This window comes from Natrix helvetica (assembly GCF_964273705.1).
Source record: "Natrix helvetica genome assembly, chromosome: 1".
In the NCBI taxonomy this organism is placed as follows: Eukaryota; Metazoa; Chordata; class Lepidosauria; order Squamata; family Natricidae; genus Natrix; species Natrix helvetica.
In genome coordinates, this window is record NC_138548.1 from 97,537,977 (window position 1) to 97,552,791 (window position 14,815).

The 14,815-nt window shown below is 35.6% G+C and overlaps 1 protein-coding gene across 1 annotated transcript in view; it reads right to left on the reverse strand.

The window, feature by feature from the left end:
• DCDC1 (doublecortin domain containing 1) overlaps positions 1 to 14,815 on the reverse strand; it is a 276,353-nt gene that overhangs the window by 40,935 nt on the left and 220,603 nt on the right. The window contains exons 20-21 of the mRNA XM_081939283.1: positions 7,655 to 7,778; positions 5,326 to 5,507 (exon numbers count right to left, since the gene is read on the reverse strand). Of these exons, the coding sequence (XP_081795409.1) occupies positions 5,326 to 5,507; positions 7,655 to 7,778 (306 nt within the window). The remainder of the gene's footprint in view (positions 1 to 5,325; positions 5,508 to 7,654; positions 7,779 to 14,815) is intronic.

The following is a 14,815-nucleotide window of genomic DNA, read 5'->3' on the forward strand; positions in this document are numbered from 1 at the left end:
CAATGGTTTCATGTATGTAGCTATGTAACTATTAAATCCAGCTGCAGGAACAGTTTTCTTCATTTCATCAGTCATGGGGTGGGTGGGTGGGTGGGGGGTTTAGATGACCAAACATGGAAATTCAAAAATGTTATAAAGGGTAGTTTGGAAAACTTTAGATCTTGCCTCAGATCTACAGAAAAAAAAACTTTAAAAGCATATACCATTCATTAAATTTCTATGTAAAAAGATCTGAATAAATTTAAGAACAGCATATTCACATTTTAGATCTGGCAGGGAGAGAACTAATTATGAGATGTATGCGTCAAAGATTTCAATTTCAGGCTTGACTTTACTTTGAAGATTATTTTTTTAACTGTATCACTTTTGCAGGCAGCTCAGCGGACAGCCTATCTGAATGCTACTCATTGTTCAGCGATGTATGAAGTGTATTTAATCAATCTGAAAAAGTAATATTAAACCATTATAAAAAAGCATCAGATGTTCTAAAAAGCTTAAAAGAAAGGTTAAAAGGTGACATCTTTGCTAACAATGTGAGAAATGAGGTATTTAACTTATTCTTTACATCAAAGCTTTTCACTGATATATGAATATTCACAGTTCTCTATTATAAAGTAAAAATGTAAAAGCAATATTAGATAATATAAAAGTATATTATATGTATGAAGTCATACAGTATTCTGTCCCACTAGAAATTAAGGATTTCATACAGAAATGGGTTCAATAAAGGATTACAGCTACTATTGAGAAAAAAGGCAAACAAAATGTTTTAAGTTAAGTTCTTTATGTCTAGATAAACTTTTAGAAACATAATTTCCAAATATTTCTGGAAGGCTAAATTTTTGAACATTTTATCCCCAGTATCCTTCATTCCTATAATAAAAGAAAAGAAAAATGTGCAGCTATTGGTTGAAAAAGTGTGAAATAGGTATTACAGTATGACATTCTTGAACTGGGTCAGCTAAGTTATATATCAGAGACTTCAATACATTACTATTGTAGTTAAAGGTTGTGTTCAATTAATATATTACTTAGTTCTAAAACTAAACTATGATGGAAAGCTGTTTCTTTTTATATAATCTCACCTGTATATGCCTACATAAATACAAAATAATTATCATTGACCAATTTTTAAAAATGTATTAAGAAAAGTATTTTTAACTGTTTGGGTTTTAATTAAAATCTAATTGCCATTTTGGAATAACAGAGACATAGTTTTCAACATAATTAATATAACCAACAGGAATTCCTAAAGGCTCAAGAAAGAATTATTTTACTCTCCTATGTTTTCCCCTCTAGGCTAAAGCAAGCTGAGAGGTGAATAATTAGTAAGTATATCAAAATCATAATAAGGGGAATCTTTATGAATCAAAGAAGGAGATAGTGAACAAATTGTAAAAATCTTCAGACATGTACAGTATGTAGATAAATTTTGCAAAGTTTGTTGAGCTAAGGCCACCGTATACAGTAGACATCAGTACAAAAGCTTTGTATAATTATAATCACTTTATTATTTATAATAAAACAGTAAAAAGGAAGGTTTTTTTAAAGTGTATATGTGTGTGTATGTGCTCGTAAGAAAAAAATGACTTTTTTCACTAGAAAAAATGATTCAGCCATTTTGAGACTCAAGAATGAATGAAAATGGTGATTGCTGAATATCCACATACAAAAAAGTCTGTTTCAAATACATACCTTAAGCATAAGTCTATTAATGGTTACATATAGCAAAGGAAATTATATATATCTAAGACAGTGGTGGGTTTCAAAAAATTTTAGAACCTCTTCTGTAGGTGTGGCCTGCTTTGTGGGAGTGGCTTGCCAACCATGTGACTGGGTAGGAGTGGCTTGCCAGCCATGTGACTGGGTGGGCGTGGCCAACTTGTAAAATTGTAGTGAAACTCACTTAACAACGCTCTTGCTTAGCAACCAAAATGTTGGCTCAGAAACTCTGGCATTTGAAGCACACAAGTCTTATAGAGTTACAAGACCCTTGCACCCCTAACCCTTTAGAAAAAAAACCTAGGGGTGTTCAAACTTGACAGCTTTAAGACTTGTGGACTTCAACTCCCAGAATTCCTCCTCTCGCTCTTCATCTTGATGACGTGCGGACGGGCAGGGGAAGGGAGCTGGAACCGGTTCTAAACGGCACTGTAGTTTTGTGGAACCTCTTCTATAGAAGAGGTTAGAACTGGCAGGAACCCACCCTTGATCTAAGAGTATGATTCAGTTGATTTTTATGATGAAGATCAAATAATTGCTAAAGGATACAGATGACATGAGCAGTTCTAAATGTGAGACAGTCCATTATTTTGCACTGTCAAGGGTGTACCTTGGGAAAAAATGATCAATGGAAAAAAGAATAGAAAGAAACAAAAGTGAAAGTAAAATGGTTAGCTACTTCATCTCCACCAAATTAGAGATCACCTGGTATCCTACTTTTCACTTCTACTTTGCTTTGTAGAAGAATTAAGACTAGCATGATAAAATGCCATTCCCTTTGGACTGTACCCACCGTATTATTTCCAGTAGTTCTGGAAAGTATTATAAATAAAAATAAAAGCTATTTATTTATTTATTCATTTGTATGTCACCTAGTCACAAACTCTAGATAGTTAGTAGCTATAAGAGCAAAATTGAAATAATGTGTATATAGAAAAAAAGAGTTGAAAAAATGAAGTGAAGAACAAGTAATTGTTAAAAATACAACATTCAAAAATCGACATTAATCAATTATGATGTTATGCTGCTTCAAACTTTTTTTTAAAGAGTAGATGGAATAAAAATTCAAGCAATGAAATGAAGTTCTTTAAAAATGAGATTTTTCAGGAATTATAGTGATAATCTTGAGGAATAGAACTGAAATAAATGCTATAAAATTAAGCATAGAGTAATAAGCATTTGTTTGCTCACTATACCTATATAACTATAGTTTGCAGTATTTAACTTATGGTGCAGCTGAAAATACTAAAATAAGAATGAAAAAGTAACCTAAATAAATTTAAATAAGAAAATAAGAAAAAAGAAACACAGCTAGAACTAGTTTACACCAATACCGCAATTTTTTGCAAACCATTCTTGCCTGCAGTTCATATATTGATTTTTATTCTTTAAAACTGTTTAGTTAGGATTTCGTGGATAACCCCAACTTTTTCAGTGTTTGTTTCTTCTTGACTCAATTCATTTCATCTATATTTGTTTTCTAGTGCTGTCTTCATTTATTTTCTCTATATAGCAAAGCAACTCAATATATTTCTTCCATGCCAGTCACTCCCTTTTATATCTAGTCCACATTTACTCAGTCCCTTTTTATTCCTAATTTTACATTTTCTTCTTTTACTGTGCAGGCTTTAAGTGTCCTATGTCCATTGCTTGTTAAGACTATATTAAGATCATGATGAAATATTGTGGATAGGGCTATATATTCCTATTCAGCTAGCAAGTTACCCTAAAACAGTGATGGCGAACCTATGGCACATGTGCCACAAGGGGCAAGCGGAGCCATTTGTCAGGGCATGCAAGGCGCTGCCCTGTCAGCTGGCCAGCGTGCATGCGCGCGCTGGCCAGCTGAGTTCACCTTTTTAAAAGCCATTTTTCGCCTTCCCCAGGCTCCAGAGGCTTTATAGGAGCCTGGGAAGGGCGAAAAGAGCCTCCCCCGCCCCCCTGGAGGCTTCAGGGACCATCCGGAGGCTTCCCTGACGCCTTCGGAGCACTTAAAACCACCCTCCGAGCAAACCAGAAGTGACTTCCAGGTTGCTCGGAGGGTTGTTTTAAGCGTTCCGAAGGCTTCAGGGACCGTCCGGAGGCTTCCCTGACGCCTTCGGAGCTCTTAAAACGACCCTCCAAGCAAACCAAAAGTCACTTCCAGTTTGCTCGGAGGGTGGTTTTAAGCGCTCCGAAGGCTTCAGGGAAGCCTCCGGACAATCCCTGAAGCCTCCGGAGGGCCTCTGGGGGGCGGGGGAGGCTCTTTTCACCCTCCCCAGGCTCCTATAAAGCCTCTGGAGCCTGGGGAGGGCGAAAAAAGCATGTAAAAATGGGGGGGGTCACACATTGTGCACGCATGCGCACTGGGGGGTCGCGCATTGCATTATGGGTGCAGCACGCCCGCACACGACCCCCCTGCACTCCCCCCACTTGTGGCACGCGAGCCAAAAAAGGTTTGCCATCGCTGCCCTAGAACAACCCATCTGGTATAATACTTAAATAGTCCCAAGGAGATCCAGGTTCAAATCCACCTTCAGCTAGAGAAGCTCCCCAAGTGGCTTTGTATCAATCACTGCTTCTCAACCCAACCTATTTAACCGGACTGTTGTTGGGGCAAAATTAAGAAGTGGAAACACTATATATACTGCCATGAGATCCTAAAGAATAGGAAGAATAAAATTGTAATAAATACATGTTTATTAGCCACTCATTGATACAATATAAGCTGTAATAGAAAATAAAAAATCTCTGGAAACATGTTAAATACTAGTTTCACACAGAGATTTCTCTTGCTGAATTAAAGCACCAATGCTGATGATTACCTAGTTTGGTGAATGAAACATTTGCAAGAAAACAACCAAGCTCAAAGAATACCAAGGATCCCTCATGTCAACACTAAGCTACAAATGTTCTCCTTTATTGAATTAAAGCAATGATGGACAAGATTAATCAGAATGAACAAAACTCTGTTTAATATTTTTCAACATAATATCTCCAGAGACATAGCAATAGCAAAGCACTTAACTTATATACCGCTTTACAGTGCTTTACATCCCTCTCTAAGAGGTTTACAGAATCAGCATATTGCCCCCAAGAATCTGGGTCCTCATTTTACCAACCTTGGGTGGTAAGGATGGAAGGCTGAATCAACTTTGAACTGATGAGAATTGAACTGCCAAACTGCTGGCAGCCAGCAGTCAGCAGAATTAGCATGCAGTACTGCATTCCAACCACTGCGCTACCACAGCTTCTATGACCATTGGAACAAGAGTTACTGTGCATTTCTAAACCAGTCTCTTAAAATGGAGATATTAATATATTTGGGCAAAGGTTTGCCATAATTTGCCATAAACAGTGGCAATATTGCATATAAATTATTATGTTTCTGATAAAGATGGATAGCTAGCTGTTTAATTTAATCCTAGGACTTGTGTCTGGATTTATATTTTCCTAATTGTTGCCAAACAAAATAGGTTTTTGAAAAATATTTCAGAGATTTCACTTTTAAAAAAAGGAGGTAAATGAAAAGGTATAGTTACTAAGTTCATATAACAGTGGTTTTAATATGTACATGTAAGGGCATTTACACCTATATGAGATGAAGAAACACTATGTTCTTACTGTTTTCTTATCACAAGTGCAGAGTCAAGTCCAAGAACAGAGAAGGCCTTGTTTTTGTCTGGCTCTCCATTTCTCAAAACCTTCAGTCTCAAAGGCATGTTGATCTCTGGCTTCCGACCAGCAGGCTTCTTTAGTGGAGGGCTGTTTGGAATCAGCAGACCTTCAATGGGCCAGTCAAAAGCCTTTCAGCACAAAAATAAACATTGTGGTATTATAAGGACATGTACTATAAAAATCCAACTTAATAGTTCAACTTCTGGGAGACAAAGAGCTCCACACTCAGCATTAGAATATGGGTTGAGTGAGCCATGAATAGCGAAAGTAACAATGCCAGCAAATACAGTACACCAAATTTTCTGCAGATAGGACTCAGCCACGAATAATTAAAAGTTCAAACATTTCATAGTTATTTTAAAATTCACAGATAGTTGAATAGTTACATAGATTACTATCTGCCTAGGAGAGATACTGTGAGGCAGAATGTTATCTGGTTCCTCACATGTATATTTGAAAGCAACAGATGAAACTCCTGAATTCTATATCCTCAGTGTTTGAAGAATCAGAGAAAAGAAAACCAAAAGCATTAAACCATAACTTCAGACATATAAGATCTTTTGCTTCCCAAAACTAATCAACAGAAGTTACTACGTTTACAAAAAGCTTTGAAGGGATGCTTTGCTTCAATAATGTTTCAAGTGAGGCAACATGCTCCTTTCCGACAACAAAGTGAAGCTGCCATGTTGTGCTACATATATAGGAGAAATCCCTTCTGGATATCGGAACTGCTAGCTGAGGATTTTACAACAGGGAGAACTTCACTGAGGCAAATCATGCTTCCTCTTTATCTTCATCAGGAGAATGTCTTCACAAATGGAATAAAAATAAATCCAGGTCACCCGGGAAACTGGAATTTAATTCTGTACATGACATGCTGACTGAATATGCCAAAATTGATCAAAGTTTCTCTTAATGTTATAGTAGTAGGGAATCCTGCATGTAGCACAGGTATAACTAAGAATGACAAATCAATACATTGCTGTAAAACAGTATATCGAAGTCCAATTGAACAAAGTGATGATTGTGACAGAGGTCAATAGCTATGGGGCCCTTCTGGTGATAATCATAACATATGAAAGATTTTGACTTGGAATGTAAAAGGATTAAATGGTAAAGATCCAGAATTAACTAATGGAAAAGGAAAACAGAAAGGTATGTCTGTGAAATTAAGACAATAGGCAGGAATATAATAGATATGAATAAAGGTAGTCTGGTACTGTGGAGATGATGAAAACATTCAGGGGAATAAATGAAATAGTTGAGTTCTGTGTCATAAAATATGAATTGGTGTCATCTATATTGCTGTGTGTGAGTACAAAAATATAAACCGGTATATCATAAGTTTATTTATTATATAACTTTATTTATACTTCATGTCAAAGAAATAAATTTGACTCTAAAATAATTCTTGATTTGATTGTTGCATGCAAAGATCAAACCCAATTCCTTTCTCTATCTAATCCCATGGATCCCAATTGATCTTCCTTGCCGCAGACGAAATTTCCCTGGAAGCTCATGTAGACCAAAGAAAAGAAGCCTTCCCACCAGCTCACAGCATACCCCAAGGGCAGTTTTAAGGAAAGAGCTGGAACCTATAGAATCCCCAACCTTCCATCATCATATCAGTTGATGACCTCAACATTCCCCCTCCTTAGCAATTGGCTTCCTTAGCTCTAAAAGGCCCACTTTGCCTAACAATAGAACTTATCCCAGGTACATTGACAATAGGTTTTCCAGAATGCAGTACAAAGCTAAGAAAATTACAAAACTGATGCACTGTAAATTATTGCTTTGTACACATCTAATAGTTTTAAGAGTTCACAAGCAGCAATGAAGGATAGGATTAGGTTTTAAGAAAGGTAATAATGAAAGATGAATAGCCATTGCTGTATTTTGATGGGTGTTAACCATAGGGAACAATGCCTTAGACTGCATTGCAAATCATTTCAAAATTCATGGGGCAATTGTAGCAGTTTTTAATATGACCTGAATGGCTTTAGTAGATGATTTCTATGGAGCTTCTCTGCTGAAGCCTTCTGTGATTTCAAGAACTATGCATCTAACTTGATTATGCAATTTATATGATGATGATGATGATGATGATGATTTACTTTATTTATATTTCATACTTTTTAACCATCCATCACTTCTCATTATCCATATGGTTAGGATCTATCTATGTATCTACTTATTTTAAATATCTTGGATAATTATGCATGCATTTTTATTTATTTGTCTACCCCCTTCCCCCACCCCCACCCTAAGAAATTACCTGGTTTAATTCTCCATTTGGAAGTACAGGCCACATATAGGTCAATTTATTCCATAAAGGATTCTCCACTTTTGATTGTTTCCATTGACCGGGCTTATTTATTCCTTCATGTTTAATTGCCCATCTGAAAGAAAAATCCATTTTGTTATGAGAAGGTTCACTTCAGTGGTGGGATTCAAATAATTTAACAACTGGTTCTCTGTTCTAATAACCAGCTGGGTAGGCGGGGCTCAGTGGTCATGTGACTTGGTGGGTGTGGCCAACTTAACATCACTCATGTTGATGGGCATGTCGCCTTAGGTGTTACAATGTAATAAGGGTTAAGGATTAATGTAATAAGAGGCAGTTTCTGTAAGCAAGGCAATAAATATTAGGCTAGAAACAACATCAGAATGTTTCCTTCCTGACTTCCTTACAGGATTAGCCCTGTAAAGTGAAAAAAAACCCAAAAGGAGATTTCTTCCAACAACTGGTTCTCCGAACTGCTTAGAAAGTTAACAACCGGTTCTCCCAAATAGGTGCGAACTGGCTAAATCCCACTATGGGTTCACTTGTTTTTTTAACTGATAACAGTTCTTTAAAAAACTTCTCAAACATAGGAATATAAGTGCACTTAATCTGCTTCCACCCACCCACCCCTTGCTGACTTTCAATTTGTTGTTCCTGCTCTGTCAATTTAATTTCAACTTATATCAATATAATTTTCATGTATTCCTTCTAAGTATTTTCGATAGATTTGGACTGTACTTCTCCAACATTTTGTTTAAATGGCTCATGCTATTACCAGGTATACGATTCCACAATAGTTGGTTCATAGCATATTTTATTATAACACAGTGGTCCAAAGGCCAATTGAACTAATTAAAGAAAATAAGCTATAGACAAATGAACTATACATATACATACATACATACATACATACATACATACATACATACATACATACATAAAGTCATACATGATATGCATCTTATAACAAAGAAACTAAGTACATATTAATCTTCAAAATTATTTATTTAAAGAAGATGGCCTATATGACAATAAAGTACAATATAACACAGTAATGGCGAATCTTTTGGATACCGAGTGCCCAAACTGTGCATGCACGCATGCCCAAACTGAAAGGTTTGTGCACTTGTGAATGTGTGCATGCATTGACATGCGGGCATGCATGTGCGCACATGCACATGCACATATATGCACGCGCACGTGCACATACAGTATATGCCTGCATGTGCAGCAGAGACCTGAAGACCAGCCATACAGTGGGAGGTGGGGCATCCCAACACCGGTAGTGCGGTAAGATGTAAAATATTTTTCTTTTGTGAGCTTGTGTTTCATCGCTTGCAGGGAAACAGAAGCTCACGAAAGGAATGGCACGGAGATCTCACCTGGGGCAACGGCACGCATACCAGGAGAAAGGGCTCTGCATGCCACCTCTGACATGTGTGCCATAGATTCGCCTTCACGGATATAACATGGAATATTGTGTCTTTTTTATTATATGCAATCTTACATAACATATACAAAAATATATACAAAAAATATTCACAGCAGATACTAAGTGCAAACAGGGAAACTGTTTATATGAAATATTGATACAAGAAAGAGGTGACTTTCAGTTTCTTAACTACTAACATATTCCTATTCTGGAATAGTAATTCTATTTACTACCCAATTAACAAGAACATGGAAATGAATTTCTTATCTAGAGCATTGGAAATCAATGCTCTCAATTACATTATCTTAAATCAGCTTAATTCACATCACTTGGATTCCTGTTCAGTTCTTTATAATTACTTTTAGAAACTGACAATATCAAATTAATTTTTTAAAACATCCCCCCCCCTAAAAATGTAGACATCAATGAATGGGGTAACCAGATAGATAAGCTACAGATGTTCTAACAAGATTTCCTGATGCATTCAGTCCATCTATTTTAGTTTAATCTTCTTTTAAATATTTTTTTTCTTTTTTCAGAAATTTGCAAATCCTGTTTGAGAGAAAAAGCTTGATTGCTATTCACTTGAGCAAGTGGCAGTTTGGGATCCAGTTGCATATGTGAAGCCTGTCAAGATTCTGCCAGGTCTTGTGCATTATTGGTAATGAAACTCTGCAGTGTACACCACATGGTTTTCCCTGAAAGTGCTATTAAGCTGCCAGGTTTCAACCACAGTATGATTTTTAATAACCAAGTTTTAAGCCTTCTGAAAACTGTGTTTTATAAATGAAAAGCTGACAATCTCTGAACTGCATTGGCACTAATAGGTAGCAAAATAATGACTTTATAAGTGCCTAAATGCATTCTGCCCTTACAGCATTTCATTGGGGGTGGGGGTGGGGGGGTCTGCCTCAGCTTTCAATACTATCTCTGAATTAAACTGCAATGTTTCTCATCTGCAGCCACTAGGTGGAAACAGCGGTTCATGGAAGCTCAGTTGAGACCCATGTATTTTCAAAGCTACATTACATTTAATCCTACCTACCTTATTTCATTTTCTTTTTATTGCAGACAGTTTCTAATACAATTGCTTTTACCTTTATGGCATTCAAAGATGTAATGTAGATTTTATAATGCCCCCAACAGCTATCAAATCTCTGTTTTTCAAGAATATATGCAAAGTTCAATACTAAGCGAAAAACAATTATGACAGACTTTCTAACTCCATAAGCAATAGGTGTGATTTAAATCCTTTTCCTATTGTAAAAAAAAGAAAAAAAGACAAAGGAAAGATGGAAACCAAGTATATCCATCTCTATCAGTAGGAAGCATGTTCAGTCTTGCGTTTACACATGAAACCAAATCTGAGTCAGACCAAACAATAGATCCTGTAGGTCACGGGTGTAAAACTCAGGGTGTCATGTGACGTATCAAGACGTTCCCCCCCTTCACAGAGCTGAGGTGGCCATGACCTTCATGTGATGCATCTGGCTCACGAGCCGCCAGTTTGACACCCCTGCTGTAGGCGCACAATGTAGGTGCACAATGGGGAAAAAGTGAGAGGTATGTGTGTATGTATACAATGTAGTTTAGTTTTGTTTGTTAATTATAGAACCGTCTTTCCACTCCTGCTCCATTTCAGTTACTCTCTGATTCTAGGAAGTGAGATTGGCCGAAGTACTGGAGATTAAATTAGATTTTACAATACCTTGGACTTGCACTACAGATCAAATGGGTTGAAGTGTATCAGGGCTCAGGGCTTTATGGCAATCTGAACAATTGTACAAGTCAAATAAGATTCATTATAAAGCTAGATGTTTGAAATTCAGTATGGCTGGTCCATTCCTTAACATGATATTTTTGAATGTCTCTAATTAAAAAAATTAGTAAGTTTTCATTTGGTTTGCCTGACCATAACATTTTGACAGACTTTCATTCCAAGATTTCAGCACTCAACAATTAAAGCAGTATCTGGAAATAGAAAACACATAATTTTGCTTTTGCTGTTATGATGTTCCCTCACTAGAACAACAAAGCATGGCAAAATCAAACTTTTGAGGGATGTTACATTGCTCCACAAAAATTAGTCACTACCACACCTGGGCAGCAGCAGAATTTCCTTGCTATTCTTCTTTTTTTTTAAAAAAAAAAAACCCACATAGGAATACTAAATGATCCAGGAATTTTACCAGATTAAATACTCCAGCCTACAATTTGCATGTTGCATTTGATTAGGAGCTATCCCAGAACATTACTGCATTCACACAAAGATGCGAATAATTGAATACACTATTGAAGAGCATTGTTAAAAGATTTGTGGACTTCAAGTACAGTTCCAGAAAGAGAAACAAGTATAGCATTATTACAACAGCATTTCTTGCCATGTCTTAGTTTTCTTCGTTCACCATTGTCCATTATATAGTAGAATCCAATGAGGGTTTGCAAGTAAAGGGAAGGAAGATGATGTCTGGGGGAAATTTCACTCTGAAGAAAGTGAGGTCTAGGATCGCGGCTGATTCCAACAGCATATGCATTAAGATGTGAAGAAAAAGAATAAAAGTCTTGGGAAGCATATTCTAATTAATAAACAAACTTTAATACAAAAATAATAAAAGTAAATAAAACAAAACTAACTAATTGTTACATTTTGATAAAAAAAGTTCCATCTGCCAGCTTTCCTGGCATCCGGACAAAAGTTCAGCAGTAGCTTTCTTTCTCTCTCTCTCTCTCTGTCTCTCTGGAATGTGTGAAGACATGCGCAATAAATCACTGTCAGATAAGAACTTTTATGACCTGCGCAATAACTCTTTCTCAGTTTAACTCTTTAGTGTCAGTTCAGTCAGTTCATGTCTAGCAAACTTTTTAAGGTAGTGACAGATGAGCCATTAAACTTCTATCAGCAGATGAAAGAGTCACACTTTTTCTTAGTTCTTTTATTAACTCTTGTATGGATCATCTCCTTCGTAACAGCAACAATGGAGTCTTCATGAAATTTTCAGTCCAGTAAATACTCAACCTCATAATTAAGAGTAATGCCCATCTCCATGTTATTTAAGGGGTTGCCAGCATAGAAGATCACTAGTTTGGAATCTTGGCATTTCCAATAAGGATTGGGTAAATGCCAAAATTGAATTCTGATGAACTTTTGCCGGCCATACAATTTGAGGTATATGCTGACCTTTGTGAACAGAAAATTGTGGTAATTTATTATTATTAGAAAAACCTGCTTCAGCAACTCTACCAAAGAGCTCCAGAATGGATCAGTATGTCTGCCTCAGCAAATGCACACTTTGCTAAAAGTCTTAGTAAGTAATAGCTGAGTAGTTTATTGTGTTTATTTTTAATTTAAAATGATAGATTTCATTACTATCCCTTGTAGACATTTCAAAAGATATTTTGTTCAATAGCATCAAATACAATTGAGAAGACCAAGAGGGGCACATTCCATTAGTCTAGATGTTACTTAGGTCTTCCACCAGAAGCAACTATTTTCATCCCATGCCTAAGTCTGAGAACTCAGAAGCTAATTCATGTGAAATGGTTGAGTCACTTTCAATACTTGAGTAGAAGATATGTTTGAAAGTGCAGGCTATGAGATATAATACCTCTTGAAATAGACTCTTTACAGGATCAAGGACTTTCATGAAATCTTATCTGTAGCTCTCAAATGCTGGAGAAAAAACCCAGTGATGCCATGCTCTTTTACAACCCTGACTGTGAACTTTAATAGATCTTGACTCTTTGGAAATCTCTTCTTTGGGCTTTTTAAGTTGTAAAATCCTTTAACCTGAGGAGCGAATTTGACCACTTTTTCAATTTTTCAACGACTTGCTTTGGAATTGGCTTTTCATCTTATTACCTATAAGTCCTTAGGCTGTTTAATGTCTATAAAGTTACCTTATTATATTTGCTGACAGCTTTAGTCATAAACCAGGATTCTCAAAGTATCTCCTTATTTGTTTTCTTACACTTAAAAACTGTAAGAATATCTATCTAGGTAACAGATTTTGTATATTTTCATCAAGCTCATCTTCTGTACTCTAGACATTTGTCATGCCAATCATCTATTTTCCTGGAAAAAAAATCTAAACTAGGTCATTTTCAACTACATCATTCTTTCCATCTAAGCAAGCCAACTAATTAGAAAGATTACACCTAGAATGTCTTAGACCTTTGCATAATATATGTTTGTGTGTGTATAAATATATAACTATGCATACACAGAAAAAAAATCTTTCTGTATAACATTTTGACAACAAAACATTGCAATTTTTAGTACAATGAGAAAATGTTGACAATTTCTTTAAAAAAAATCTCACTTTTCCTGTTGAAACAATCACAAAAATATTTATTGCAAAGAAACTTTTGCAAACTATTTAGCTTTTGTTACAATCTTTATAGTGTATAAAGAATAAATTAAATAATTGCTAACACAATTCAAATTTTATCAGACACAAACGTGACTTAACTCCTGGTTGTTGTTTTCCTAGTCTGCCTCAGTTTAGAAAAACCGACAATCAGAATTATTATTTATTAATTGATATTTACCCTGGTAATGTTCATGCAAGATAGACAATATTATACTTATTGATATATTTTACCAAAATTTAATAATGGTCCAAAGAGATTTTAATACTCATTGATGTAGTATTTATTGTTTAACACTGCTAAAATGTATACTTAATTATTTGGCATCATATAACATTTAAACTGCAAATTGCTTTGTATAAAATCCAGTTAATACAATTTTTTTTACAAAATACAGTTTCATATATATATATACATACACATACATGTAAGAAATATGCTCCTTGAAAAGGAATAGTGGCATTCTTTGTTTCATCCGTTATAGAACAGGAGACTTTGGAATTAATTGCAGCCTTCTAATAAACCAATGATGTAATGATGTATTTAACATTACTGATTTTTGTTTGATTCCAAATAAATTGCATATTTTTTCTGTTGTAACACTAAACAATTACCATCTTGAAAAAAGGATAATTAATCCACAATTTTTTCACATTAGATCATATATCTCTAAAGAGTGCCCATGGATTTGATAGACTTCAGCTGCTGTGCATTTTTCCCACTCTTTTTTTCCCTACCGCCCCATCAGTGCTGACATTTAAATGAGTGAGTATTCAACACAAATGTGATCATTTGTACAGCATCCAATGCAACCCCATACTGAGATGATTGCTTCTGGGAGCCATCCATGGGTTCTCGAATAGAGGGGAAAAGCAGGACAAAATTTTATCAATTTACATTTTTCTGTGATTAATTTTTATGCAAATAAGAGCCCGACCGTGCTCCCATCTCACCTGAATCATGCGGATCATCAAAGACAAATTGAGCATCGCTTATTTAAAAAATAGGCTTTAAACTACTCTACAGCTGTGTTGGAAAATGCTGAGAGCAGGGCATGAACTTTTCTAATGTATTGGGGATAGATAAGAAAATGTCTACTTTTTTTTAATGTTCGCGGTATTCCAAATGTAAATCATAACAAAAAATGTAGAAGTGCTTGTATGTCTTTGTAAATATTTAACAGCAAGAAACTAGTGGGAGGAGATTCCCTCCCAATATCTAATCAGAAGGGTTGCACAAATAAAACAGTCTGGATATAAGCATTCTAAAACCATAGATCTAAAACAGTTTTTGAAAATTATTTGATAAATAATATTGTTCTACTATAATTACAAATATATTGTAGATACAAG